The sequence below is a fragment of the Aulonocara stuartgranti genome, assembly GCF_965226115.1.
Source record: "Aulonocara stuartgranti genome assembly, chromosome: 22".
Classification (NCBI taxonomy): Eukaryota; Metazoa; Chordata; class Actinopteri; order Cichliformes; family Cichlidae; genus Aulonocara; species Aulonocara stuartgranti.
In genome coordinates this window covers 21,813,256-21,827,023 of record NC_138957.1, presented here as the reverse complement: position 1 = coordinate 21,827,023, position 13,768 = coordinate 21,813,256, and the positions used below count along the sequence as shown (strand labels likewise).

The window sequence follows — 13,768 nt, the reverse complement described above, 5'->3', positions numbered from 1 at the left end:
ATTGAAATGATTCTTGCATTTTTTTTTCATTTTGTTTCTTTTTCATTTTGTTTCTTTTTATATGTTACTCTTAAGATTCCCTTAAAGCCTAGCAAGCAGTGTCATGTCAGCTTTTTAATCCTTAATCCTTGCATATATTTTTAATCTGTCCTTAGTTCTTGACAGAAGTAGCTGCACCTCCTCTCACAGAGCTTTGCTGAGTCAAAACGAGTCATCCATTGTTTTCTTCATTTCTCTCCTCTGTGGCTCTCTAGTCGTAGACTGTGGTCATCCCGGCTCTCCCCCAAACGGTGTGCTGAGCGGAGATAAGTTTACATTTGGTTCAACGGTTCGGTATTCTTGTCTGGGCGGAAGACAGCTGAAAGGAGAATCATCCCGGACTTGTCAGCTCAATGGGATGTGGAGTGCCCCCATGCCATTCTGCTCTGGTAACCATTTTAACCTCTGTTGAATACACAGACTTTAACGTCCACCCTATCAGAAAGACGAATATATAGATAGCAGTTGTAGATGAAAATCGAAACGTCTAAACATGCAGACTGAAGTGCGGAGAGCTTCATGCTTTTATATCCAGCAGACACTTTCCTGAACCTTTCAGTCAGGGATAATGGAAGGGATGGGTGAACATATGGAAGGAAGACTTGGCACTAGAAAAGAGAGTATATCAGTATCTGTCTGTTAAAAGGGCTCCGGAGATTAACTTTACCCCACACTTACAGTCACCTCAGTCGTGGACTCTTAACCATGTGCATTTCTCTTCTGGTCAACTAACCATGAGCCAGTTTCACTGTGTTTCAGAAATGTTTAACCTGCTTTTATGAGGGATTCTATGATATGATCGATACAGTGTAGTAAAGTAAGTAGGTTCTTAAAGTACATGTTCAAATACTGAAATATTTCAGCTAATTTGTAGTTTTGCATTTTCTCAAGTATTAGCTGTGTTTCCTTTTCTACAGTGAGTGGATTTTATTACAATGTTGTGGAGTGTAGCTGCAACACTCATTGTTCTGTAAAGTGCTTTACACAAGCTTTCAGTCTCTGCTGTATTTGCTGTATATGCATATCTCACTACTCACTGGGCTAGACCGTCTCTCCAGACAGAAAGCCTCCTTACCTTCCCTCATGTGTAAACAAACCATCTAAGTTATGTGACACTCAGTTGGCCTGCTGGGGGCATGATTGTGGCTCTCCAGACTGAGAGGCTCCCAGCTGCCGCTTATATAACAAACTGAGTGAAAATGCATTCCAGACGAGTTGACTAAGAATACATTGTTATTTACAGCAATTGCCCAGGGAGACTTGGGGAGTGAGGCAGGGTAATAGTTTAAGAAGCGGTGATTCATGTTTTCACCTGGCAGGTCCATACCAAAGATCTGCAGACATGAGAGTTCAGTCCAACAGCAGCACAGCTTGTTCTGTTATTCTGCCTGATGATAGCTGATGAGATAACGCATATATGAAGTGATGCTGTTTGTGATATTTGATGATATTTTCAGGCTGTGAGCGTAGAGCTACTTGAGACTTGGCTCTCAAAGATCTTAGATTTGCAAATTCAATTCACAAGCCGACCTTGCCACTTATCTTGAATATTTATTTATTAGGCCTATGAAATGAAAGACCTTGGCTTTTGCCATGCTGAAAATAACAAGTTGTTATGCCACAGTTTCTAACAAAAGTATTCAAACAGCCTATGGTATTCTAATAATCAGCATGCCAGGGAGAGTTTCAGCCTGTTTGGAATTTATTTATTAACAGTTCAGAGTTGGCTGAATTTGTATAATTGAACATGACTTGGGTTTCATAACTGAGCCAAACTGTAGTTGTCTACCATCTGCAGAAGCTTTAAGCAATACCTGAACATCTTAGGATTTTTACACTTACGTCCTGTCATGCTGAGAGCTACACGAGATTTTTTTAAACCACTCACAGGTTTGTCCATTAAAAATGAAGCTATAACTGGGAAGGCTGGTGAAACAGCTTTTCTCCCTTCAAAGGTTAAACAAGCCTCTAACCTCCAAAACCTAAAAAACTCTATGCCCTCTACTGTTTGCTTGATCCGAACAAAAACCTCAAGTAAAAGAAAGGTGTGATTTCACAGGACACTGAGTGTGCCACTTCAGTAGGTCACAAATAGTCACTTTTACTCTTAAATCCTTTTTCACATTGAACAAATGAAATGCTGTATTAATTCCTCTTTCAAAGCGTTGGATGGATTTCATTACATTTGGCCAGAGCCAGGCCAATGTTTATCCTGTGTATCCGGAGTCCTAATGCTAAGGTATTAGCTGAAAGCTGTAAAGAAGAGTGCAAAGCAAAAAAATGCATTTTCCAAAATGTTGAGCTATTCCTTAATCTGTGCTTACTGGAAAACTAAGTACCTTCATCCATCCATCCAACAATTCATCCATCCAGCTTCTGCCAATTATGCAGGGCCAGGTCACAGGGGACTAGACCTCCTTCTCCGTAGGCAACTCCTCCAGGGGAACACCTAGGATTCCCAAACTAGCCAAGAGTAATAATCTATCCACCATGTCCTGAGTCTAACCCTGAGCATTCCTCCCAGTAGGACAATATCTCACCCAAGAGTCAGATGAATGAACCACACTTTTTGATGTGGAGGAATAGCAGCTCTACTCCAAGTCCCCCCAGAACGACTGAACCTTTCACCCTATATCTAAACGCTTCTTTTGCCCAATTGTATCCGCAGTCTCATTCTTTTGCTCACTATCCAGAGCTTGGTACGATAGGTCAGGGAGGGGATGTAGATTGACTGGTAAACCACAACTGACCAGTATAGCATCCACATGACTGCACATGTGGCCCGTTTCAATCTCCTGCTTCCCTGACTTGTGAACAAGACCTTGAGTGTGCAAGCAACCATTTTTCCAGCTGTGAACCGTGGTCTCAGACTTCGAGGTGCTAGTTCTCCAGCTGCTTTACACTTACCTGCGAACCCTTCCAACGTGACCTACCATCTGATGAAGCCAAGAGAACCACAACATCTGCAACAGCAGAGATGAGATCTCGAGGCTACCAAATGGAAGCCTTCAACTGCTTGGCTCCACCTGGAAATTCTCTTCTTAACCCTTTAAAGCAGGGGTGGGGAACTCCAGACCTCAAGGGCCGTTGTCCTGCAGGTTTTAGATATCACCCTGTGTCAACATACCTGAATCAAATGATTAGTTCATTACCAGGCCTCTGGAGACCTTCAAGACATGTTGAGGAGGTAATTTATCCATTTAAATCAGATGTGTTGGATCAAAGACACATCTAAAACCTGCAGGAGGCCTGGAGTTGCCTACCCCGGGTTTAAAGGGTAAATTAGGTTAGAGTTTAAAGGGTTAAAGATTATAAAAAGATGAATTTTATTTAAATCTTTTTTGGTTTCATTTGTTCAGGTTAGTAGGGTAAGTTTATATAGATGTGTAAGAGCATCTACATATGCTCTTTCCCTCCTGTTTTTACATTCTTACCTGCTATTTTTTCAAGTTTCTGAGACAAATAAGAGAGACTTATTGAGTAGAATATTATTTATTTACATCTGAGAAACCGAGTTTAAAATCCTAAGGCATTACAAAAGATGTTATATCATTAAATGTTGTGTCTCTGCTACGCGTAAGCTCAATTTAGCAGCAAGCCTCTAGATATTTGTACTATAATACAAACAGAGCCAATGTGAATTAAGGTTATTTTTTTCAGAAGTATGAGTCAAAAACACAAAAACGCAAGCAGATACTTGTACACTTTGAATTAATTGTCAACAATAAATGTGAATGGAGGCAACAAATTGAAAACATAATTAGCAATCCAAATCTAACAAACATGAATCAAGTTATGATATTATTCACACTCACACATAATCCGGTGCAATTTTTAGACCGTTAACAAAATAGGCAGTACTGATCTGAAATGTTTGTGCAGAAATATATTAGTCCAGGCCTTGGTATTTGTGTGATGATGTGAGCTTTTTTGTGTGTGAAAGTGTGTGTTCCCAGGAGTGTGCTCTGCTTGTCAGACACAATTTGCTGACCAGGCAGCTCTAGAAGGACAGAGCTAGGATCTCTCGCACACACTCACAAAGACAAACACATGCACCGCTGCCTATTTACTCATCAGCACACATGCACACACATGCATATGCACAATCTGTATGATATTTAGAAGCAGCCATTAGATGTTTCTTTTAAAATCCTTTGTCCGGTTTGCAGTTTTGTTTTCCTCACCCTACAAATAATGAACCAAAGTTGTTTATTTCTCCATTTCTTTGCTTTGATAAGTTGGAGTCATTTTTGAAACACAGCTCATTATACAGACAGTGTGTACTGACTCAAGGATTAGCATCTTTAAGTGTAATCCTTAATTCGGTACAAACCAGTAAGAAACCTGTGAGGGACCTAAGTCTGTATCCTTTTTTGTTTCCATGTAGGTGACACTACTGGTTCATGTGGGGACCCTGGCATTCCCTCTCATGGTTCAAGAGAACAAACAGATTTCAGGATCCGTTCTAAGGTCTACTTTTCCTGCTCAGAGGGATATGAACTTATAGGTTCTTCAGAGAGGATGTGTTTCCCGAACGGGACCTGGTCAGGCACGCAACCCTTTTGTAAACGTACGGGGATATTTCTAATTGATTTAAATCTATCCTGAAATGGTACCTTGTCAATTATTCAATTATTATGAACCCACACGTGTTTCAGTGTTTCCACTGTCTTAGAGGTGACACTTGCTGAGGTCTTTTCCATTTCTCTGTCCTGCAGCTGTTCAGTGTGGTAACCCTGGCACTCCCAGTAACGGCAAAGTATTTCGTTTGGATGGAACAACATTTTCTCACTCTGTCATCTACTCGTGCATGGATGGCTATCTGCTCACTGGTCCCACCACCAGGCAGTGTCAAGCCAATGGTACCTGGTCAGGCACACAGCCCAACTGTACTAGTAAGTTATCTGCTTTGATTTGACCAATAGGTTGATACATATATAAGTACTGTCTAGTACATTTGTTGGTGTATTTTCAATATTTTGTCCATGCAATCATGAGGTGACTTTGAAGAGTTTTCAACTGTATGCAATAATTACACTCTATATATGTAATTGGTGTATTAAATCTCTTGTAATACCATGAAAGTTTGCAACCAATAAATATCACCAAATTCTGGGTGTGAGATTAGAAAGCACAGGCGACGCTGTTTTATGTCCTCTTTTAAATTATGATGCCACAGTATAGGAGTAAAGAAATAAGCCTCAAATCTTTATATTTTTATTGCAGACAACAGAGTGACTTATATAACCTTGATCATCGTTTACTTGAGTTAATTTTGCTTATTGAATCTGTGGGAAAAGTCTCCAAGCGTAAATAGCCATAAAACGTAACCTTCTGTTACCATATGAGATATAAGCAAAGTCATAGTTGAGCAAGTGGAATTTACTTAACAGATAAGTTGTTTTTTTAAGTTTATTTGAATAATTTGTCTTATTTCAATTAAATACTGTGCACTCCAAAAAATGCTTTGGAGGTTTACTTTAAAAAGTTATGTCAAGTGGTTCCACCCAACGGTGGTAAGTAACGTCTAAGAAATTGACTGTTTTACTCTAAAATGTTGACGATTCAACAAAAAGCCACTGAGTTAATTTGCCAAAGGAAAGACAGTATTTTGCTGAAATGTAAAAAATGACTCAAAAAATAGCAAAAAACAATAATGTATTAAAAGAAAATGCCTCTAACATATATCTATATACTGTGTCCAAAAGTACTTCTTGATAATAGGACATCACAGAGAATTCCCAGATTATATTAATGCTTTCCAGTATCCAGATATGCAGTAGCATGAAAAAATAGCTTAAATCAGAAATGCTATAAATTCTTCGATATCGGTTCCCAGATTGAAAAAGTATATAAGAATACCTGATTTAAAGGAAATGGCTTTTACAGTAGACTACTCCACATCTATTAACAGGCATGACACTATCTGGGGTGGGTTTAGAAGCATTTAAGCTGCCTATTAGACTATGAAGGACAGTGCCTAAAAAGTACAGTCTGGGGAATCCTAATGCTCCTTAAAAGAGTCCCAGGACAACCTCGGCCATTTTTAATATCATTGTTGTTTCATTCATGAGAAGTGAAACCCACACAGAAATGTGATGAGATCACACAGTCTGATCAGGAATTTGCTATCGACTGCAAACTCACCACTTTCAAGAGAAGAAGCTTTATTGGAGATAATTACTTAATGTTTTCCTTCTACTCTAATATAGCAGTTTTAAAACTAAGATTCCTGAGGTATCATTTTCTGATATTTTCATCTAGATTTAATCTGATCTGTACTTTAGGGCCTGAATATTTTTCACACTTCACCTTCTTTGCACCCTAACTTACCTTTCCTCTTTCTTTATCTGTTAGTTTATTACATCTGTCACCTTTGGTGTCCTCTTTCTTTCACTTTTTATTATTAAATTACCTATATGGATAGAGTCTAGATTAATGAATAGAAACAAAATTAAATTTACCTTGTGCCATAGTATGACCTATAAAGTAATTTTGATCTCTATCTCATGTTGTCCACTTTAACCCCACTTGTCCGTCTCCATAGTGATAAACTGTGGCGACCCTGGCGTGCCAGCTAATGGGCTTCGCTATGGAGAAGACTTCACCATTGGTCAGAATGTTTCATTCCAGTGCCAACCGGGATATAGAATGGAGGAGGATGGGTCGCCTGTGAGGATGTGCACACAAAATGGGACTTGGAATGGAAATATGCCACTATGTACAGGTAAATTATACATTCAAACTCTTAACTCTGTTCAACCCTTAAACAGTACTTATACTGCTATTACACAGTAGCAAAACAGACCCTTTAAATTGCTCTGTTCCACTTCAGATACTCCCATTACTAAACATCCTATTAGCTCTGTTCTGGCAAACAAAAACACACATGCAGAACCTAATAATATCAACACATAAAGCTAGCTCGCTAGCTAGCATTGGCATTGCTATAAAGGCTAAAGTATATAAAAATTGTTTGGTGGTCCCTTTATTTGTGCTTTGCAGTAATGTTGTAGGTAGTTGCAGTGCTCTGCATATAACTATAAACCTTAGAGTGAACACACTGATGCAGTTAAATACATCTTTATTAGGGCTGAACGATATATCGCATTTGCGATAATATCGCGACATGATCAAGTGCAATTTTCTAACCGCAAAGGCTGCGATTATACTCTGGACATGTCCAAATTCATGGGCTGCATCCTCCTGAGGCCGCATTTGTAGACCGATTACGTCACAGCGACGCGCCGAAGGCTGTCCAAATTACTACCATATCCCAGAATTCATAGCGCGGCCCAGCCAAACTCCAGTTTCCAACAATGGCGGCCGCTACTAAGTTTTAAAATTACTCATACTAATCTTTCTGGGTCACAAAATAAACTTTTAACATATTTTCAGGCGAGAAAGTAGTTGTGTAAACATCAAATATCTGCTCGGTTTATCAAGATATCCCATATTTGCAAAAGTGCTTCGACGTTTTCAGAGGCGTCTGCTACCCACCAGCTCGACAGCTAGCCGGGAGCTCGAGGGTTACTGATGCGGCCGAGAACGGCACAACTCCCGGCACATCATTTTCAGATCACCGCGGAGTTTCGCTGCTCGGGTTAAACGTAATATATAAGTCACTTAGACAACCTAAAAATGTTATTGTTGGGCTTTTTTCAGTGTTTTGTTTGTTCGTGAGTAAATCGGTTTGGCTGAGATTAAAGTTATTAGATTAGATAAAATAAAACTTTATTAATCCCCCGGGTGGGTTCCTCCTTGGTTTTCACACAGCTGACTAAACGTCAAACAGAAAACTTATTAAACAGAAGTATGAGACAGTCGAGAATTTACACCAGTGTCTGGTTATATTTTAGATAGCAAGAAGCAGACGGCCGAGTTTATTAAACTCCACCGAGACAGCGGTGACGCTAATCAGAACTAGACCGTCCAATTTCACGCCTTTAAATTTTAAAGGCGTGTTTGTGTGTGTGTTTATACAATTACTATTATGTTTGCATTTTATGTGTAATGTTACTGACTGCAAAGATCAGTAAGATGTGTGTATTTTTTATTTATTAGTTTTATTTATTTAATATTATTTTTTAATTGAATGACTGTCTAGTAGTTCACAGATGTCGAAAAACTGAGTGTGGTAAAGCCACTGATTTTGTTTATGTATATTTCTGCAATCTGCACATTGTACTGACTTTCATTTTAATGTTTACACCAGGGTTCCTTGTCAGCACTTTATGCTCAGATGTTTGTAAGCTAAAAATAAACTATTGTGTATGTTCAAATATACTGTTGTGATTGAAGAAGTTAAATAAAAATGTCAGTCATCAATTCATGCATCACCTCATGTCATCATAACAGAGGTCTGTCTTCCAGGAAAGAACAGTTTAAAATTAATGTAATATAGTATTGGCCATACTATATGATGTATTGCTTGTCTTTGTTTAATAATACAGAAGACAAAGACCTTAAAAAATAATCGCATATCGCATCGCAATCGCAATATTGGGGCAAAAAATCGCAATTAGATTATTTTCCATAATCGTTCAGCCCTAATCTTTATGTTGTTTTTATTTTTATTTATATTTTTATTCTTATTTAAATCCAACAGATTTGTTCATCATTATACGACATATGTTTGTTTAATAGCAGTGGACAGATGCAAAAGTTGTGCTTTACTGTATACCCGCTGTTAGATCTATTTTACTGTCAAACAAAGCTGTAGTTAAACTTAGATAAGTTCCACTCATCAAGTCGTAGTGAAGCTGTAAAAAGTTTTACGCAAAGAAGAAACAGGGATGTTTGCAGTGCAGCACCATATACTAATTTCATGCTAGTGACTGTCAGCAACCACTTGCCAACCAGTCACAGAATAGACTTACATACAGATTACAGTGTAGCAAACAGTGGTTATCAGACAATCACTCACCAGTACTCAACAGTATGACTGTTTTATCATTTGATGATAGTACCATAGACCTGTGGTCAGGCTTGGATGAATAGGGATTTAAACAGAGTGTTTCTTGAACATAGCTATTTTGGGGCATTTGTAGAAGATTGTGTTTTTTTTGTATGCCATAAAACAATCAAACAATATTGCTATAGAGAGGAGGTTCTGCTACAGAAAAATCCTACTTTAAGTGAGCTCCAAGTACACCTTAAACTATGTCTAACCCCAGTTTTCTCTGTATTGACAGCAGATTCTGCTAAGTTTGTAGTTAATGCCTCTAGGAAAAGAAATAACAAATGCAAGCAGTCACATCACTGTCACCTCTAATACAGCTGTTAATGTACACAAGTCTCACATGATACATTTAAACTGAATTGAATGTAAGCAGTTACTGGATGTAACTGAAAGTCTGGGAAGTCCAAGATAAGAAGATGTTTATGTTCACTTTTTACTAAAACCATAAACTTATTTTTAAATCAGTGGTTAATCGACTACTAAAACCTTAAGTCTTATTTTCTCACGTGATTTTACAGTGCAGTCATGTAAACTAAAAAAGAGCATCAACTGCAGCTGTTCTAAACAACACTTTTCCCGCTTCACTCTCTTTCCCAACCCTTCCCCCTCTTTTTCCCCCAGCTGTGACCTGCTCGGCTCCACCTGCCATCAGTAATGGGGTACTGCAGGGCAGTGACTTTGAATGGGGCAGCAGCGTGAGCTATAGTTGTTCACCTGGATATGAGCTCTCATTTCCAGCTGTTCTGACCTGTGTCGCCAATGGCACCTGGAGCGGCATGCTCCCGCAGTGCTTACGTAAGCATCACATTGAACTTTGGTTGTAAGGACACATCAATTACACCCATCACAAATGGAGCAAAATCTACTTTTGTCCTTGAACTTCCATAAAATTGAGCACATTCACCATTTCTAGCACCACAATTGAAATGGGACTTTGTGTGTTTGTCTCCGTGTTTGCAGCCAAATTTTGTGGTGACCCGGGGACTCCAGTAGGTGGTTTCAGAGAGGGACGAAGTTTCATCTATCAATCAGAAGTGTCCTTCAGCTGTGCTCCGCCTCTCATACTGGTCGGCACAGCAACTAGACTTTGTGAAAGCGATGGCACCTGGAGTGGAACGCAGCCGCGCTGTATCGGTAATCCATTCGTATTCACTTGACAACCATACAAAACATTCAGCTCATTGAAAAATGGTAATTAGGAAGACATTAGCTCATGAGAAGACGTGGTGCTCTGAACTTTTCTACACATCACTCGGCAGAGCTGTAGAAGGTCCGTTCAGTCTTTAACCTCCCAGCTTCCTCATACAGAGTCTGTGTGACATCCAATTGTGTGCACATGAGAAGAGAGCATTTGATAGATTTCACAGCGAGAGAGCGGCCGTCATCTGTGCTACCTCCTCCTGCAAGGCAGCTCTCTAGCCAAAAACAAACAGTATTTTCAGTAGTGAGAAGTCAGCGACATGTTTAACTCCTTTTCTGAGCTACATGTGGCAAAGAGTGGCTTCAGGCAATGTCCTGACCTGACATTTCCTGGAATCCATCTGCTCTTGTTAATTATTTTAGTTTAGAGAAATTTATAGGCCTGCTAAACTTCATGCACTTGGCTGATATGTGAACTCTATAACAGGGTGTTAAATATTTACTTTTATGCTCCTTTGATTTTCCATAATAATGTGATCACTCAGTTTTAATTGCCATAAGGTAGCAAAATGACTTTAGGTCTTGGTTAGAACTGGCTATTGTTAGATTATAGCCTCTAATTGGCACAATTTTGCTTTTAAATAAAGATCAACCTTATGAATGAGTAAGTAAACAGGGAGGCTAGGAAAGCCACTTCTGCTTTAAGGTTTTAATATTTAAACTGAAACTTGGTCTCTATCGAAAAGGTCTACAGAGAGATGCAATGCTGAGACCCATAGAATGCTCTACACTGTGTTTCTTAATAAATGTACAAGTTCATAAAAAAATCACCAGTGTTACTGTGCCAACTAAGTCTTCAACATGTTTAAAATACAATACCAAGGCCTATAACCTCTGCCAGAAGTTTATATAAAATTTTACTGATTGCTTTTTAACAGTTCCTGACTTCATCATCAATCATTTATCCCCACATGAGCTGGAGCACAGCCTAGCATCCCCAGGCAGGGGTGTCTTACCCACTTCAAAGTCAGGGTTAAAATTAAAAGGCGGTGTTGGTTTAGCCAACAGAGCTTCCAAACTTCTGAGTGAGATTTCTCAAGAGGTCACTCTAGTAAAATGCATATCGTCTTTTTAAATAACATATCAAAGTGTAATATTACAGACTTGTTTTTAATGTGGCCCCTTTGCGATACATACGTTTCCTTTTTGATTAATAATAATCATTAATATAATGACTTGATGTTACTTTTTTTCATTTGCTGGCTATTCTAGTGTTCGTCTGATAGCCCCCTGCCTAATGATCATGACAGTTAATGACCCAAAATTATGAACCTGACAGCCTCATTTTTGTTTACTCATGAGTATTCTGTGCCGAGCAACTGCTGTTCTTTAAAAGTTAGTGTTACATCAACTTATTGGAATAGCAATGAATAGTGACTCATTTGAGACAATCTTAATAAATGGAAGGGCAAGAGTACCTGAAAGGAGAACTTGGATATAAGTGAAAATATTGTTCCTTCCAGCGGACTCTCTCCCAAAGGCCATTTGCAAGCATACCATGCAAACATATTCCCATATGTTTTCTCTGTTGGACTGTAACAATGAAAACTCATTTATATTACAAAACTACAGCACTGTGCAAAAGTCTCGAGCCACCTCTCATTTCTTTATATTTTCCTGGAAATGGGTGCAGTGTTTTATTGAAATATTTACAAGAATACAGGGAAGTAAAGTTTATGTGTCAAAACAGAGATTGAACAGTACTGATAAGCTTGAAAGTCAATATTAGGTTTGACCACCTTTTTATTCTTCAACACAACCTGACCTCTCTTAGGCAAGCTTCCTTGTCATTTCTTTAAATAGTCTCCAGGAATAGTTTTCCAGGCTTCTTGAAGGACATTCAAAGCTCTTTTTTGGATGTTGGCTGCCTTCTGTTCCAGGACAGACCATCCACTTTCTTCTACAGACATTGTAGACAATCACTATATAAGACCTGTTTTCCACTCATACATCAGCCTTGAGTGTCACCCTTCCACTGAGACCATTTGTGATGAGGCTTCAGTGAACAGTAGATGGATCAGCTGAAGGTGCTCTTCAGTTCCGCTCAGGTCTTGGCTGTATTTCTTTTTCTATTTCATAAGGACATAACTTGCAGACGTTGTTCATCTGCTGTAGATTTTTTCCTCAAAAAAAAAAAGTTTCCTCAAACTTTTTAGGAGCACTCTGCACACCGTGGAGTGTCCCAAGCTTTTGGCTAATAGCTCTTTGGGAATTCGTTTGTTTTTGCAAAAACACTGTTTTATTCCTGTCAAATTGTGTTATCTTTTAAATTTTTCATAGATTCAACCAAAGAAAGTGAAACAAATTATGTGTGCTTTGCGATCGGCTGATCATAACAAAGAGCCTAAAAACACAAGTGGTTCTTTAGTTTTTTGTTACATGTAGACACAGCACTGGTTTATTCCCTTGAGTTAAGAGTCTTTTTATGCTATAACTATCCTTGGGTCAGTGTTAAGGGAGTTTAAGTGAGTGACTTCCTTATGCTTTAAAAATTATAAGAAAGTTTTGCTCTGTGGAAGCAAAATCTAAAAATGAGGGGTGGCTTGAGACTTTTGCACAGTATTGTATGCTGTGTGTATTATACTAGACATAAAGTCAACTTTAAAAATATATGATGTAATACTGTATACTGCATATATTGAATATCGAATTCCTTGTCTCTGAGATCTGATTGCTAGTGGTCAAAGTTCAATTAGCAACATATTAGATAAAATTCAGAATTTAAAAGTAGGGCTATAAAACCTGTTTTGGAACTTACAGCAAAAGTGCTTGCTCAGAAGTTGAGTTAACACCAGCACATGCTGTAACTTACAGTATTTAGTAAATGCCTTCAAGAAGCAGACATCCACATCCAACTTCAAACAAACGGCTGCTATCTGGGGATTAAGAAGAAAATGAGAAGGGATATTCGGCACACTTTACAAATGGTCCCTGTGAGTCAATTTACCAGCCCATGCAATGTTTAGAGCAACACTTGGCGTGTCTGATTCAGAGCAGGTGCATGGTAATGAATTTTAATAAATGAGAGCTATTGTAAATGCCAACAAAGACCTTTTTTTTCTTACTTTGCAGCACTCAATAAGGGATACAGCCACTACTTTTACAGCTGCTCACATGGGAAACAGACTATCTGAAAACAACGGGCTGTCTTTAAATTGTTACCCCATCTGATATAAAGACTTCATCTATAACTGCTGCAATAAGAACTAGTTTCAGTTTGCTGCTGCTGCCGCTGAAGGGAGATCTTTCTGTTCTGTATCATAATTGCTTTTGTAAATGGTAAATGGTAAATGGCCTGTATTTATATAGCGCTTTTCTAGTCCCTAAGGACCCCAAAGCGCTTGTAGACTGAGACTGTTAAACACACGCAACCACAAAGTGACTCTCGGTGTGTTTTTATGGGCAAAGTGATCTGAAGTGTGTGTGTGTTTTGGTTGATTTATTAGTTTGTGATGTTAGTGTCTGATGTGTATTACTATGTGACTGAAACAGAATGAGTTTTGACCTAAAGCAGCCTGCTCTTTAAATCAGACAGATGAGGGAAGAAGCAGTTGGCAAACGGAGGTC

General features: G+C 38.7%; 1 protein-coding gene and 1 long non-coding RNA gene across 6 annotated transcripts in view; one reads left to right on the top strand and one right to left on the bottom strand.

Annotated features, from left to right (window-relative positions):
• The window catches only part of LOC309699464, a 37,989-nt gene that overhangs the window by 7,672 nt on the left and 16,549 nt on the right, over positions 1-13,768 (bottom strand). The window contains exon 3 of one of the 2 annotated variants that reach the window (XR_014274357.1): positions 6,504-6,709. The exons of the other annotated variant lie outside the window; for it this stretch is intronic. This is a non-coding gene — a long non-coding RNA (uncharacterized lncRNA). The remainder of the gene's footprint in view (positions 1-6,503; positions 6,710-13,768) is intronic. 2 annotated transcript variants of the gene reach the window in all.
• The window catches only part of csmd3b (CUB and Sushi multiple domains 3b), a 404,527-nt gene that overhangs the window by 378,322 nt on the left and 12,437 nt on the right, over positions 1-13,768 (top strand). For all 4 annotated transcript variants that reach the window (XM_082522480.1, XM_082522479.1, XM_082522478.1 and 1 more), the window contains 6 exons: positions 255-428; positions 4,427-4,609; positions 4,758-4,934; positions 6,587-6,766; positions 9,623-9,796; positions 9,962-10,135. In XM_082522480.1, the coding sequence (XP_082378606.1) occupies positions 255-428; positions 4,427-4,609; positions 4,758-4,934; positions 6,587-6,766; positions 9,623-9,796; positions 9,962-10,135 (1,062 nt within the window). The remainder of the gene's footprint in view (positions 1-254; positions 429-4,426; positions 4,610-4,757; positions 4,935-6,586; positions 6,767-9,622; positions 9,797-9,961; positions 10,136-13,768) is intronic.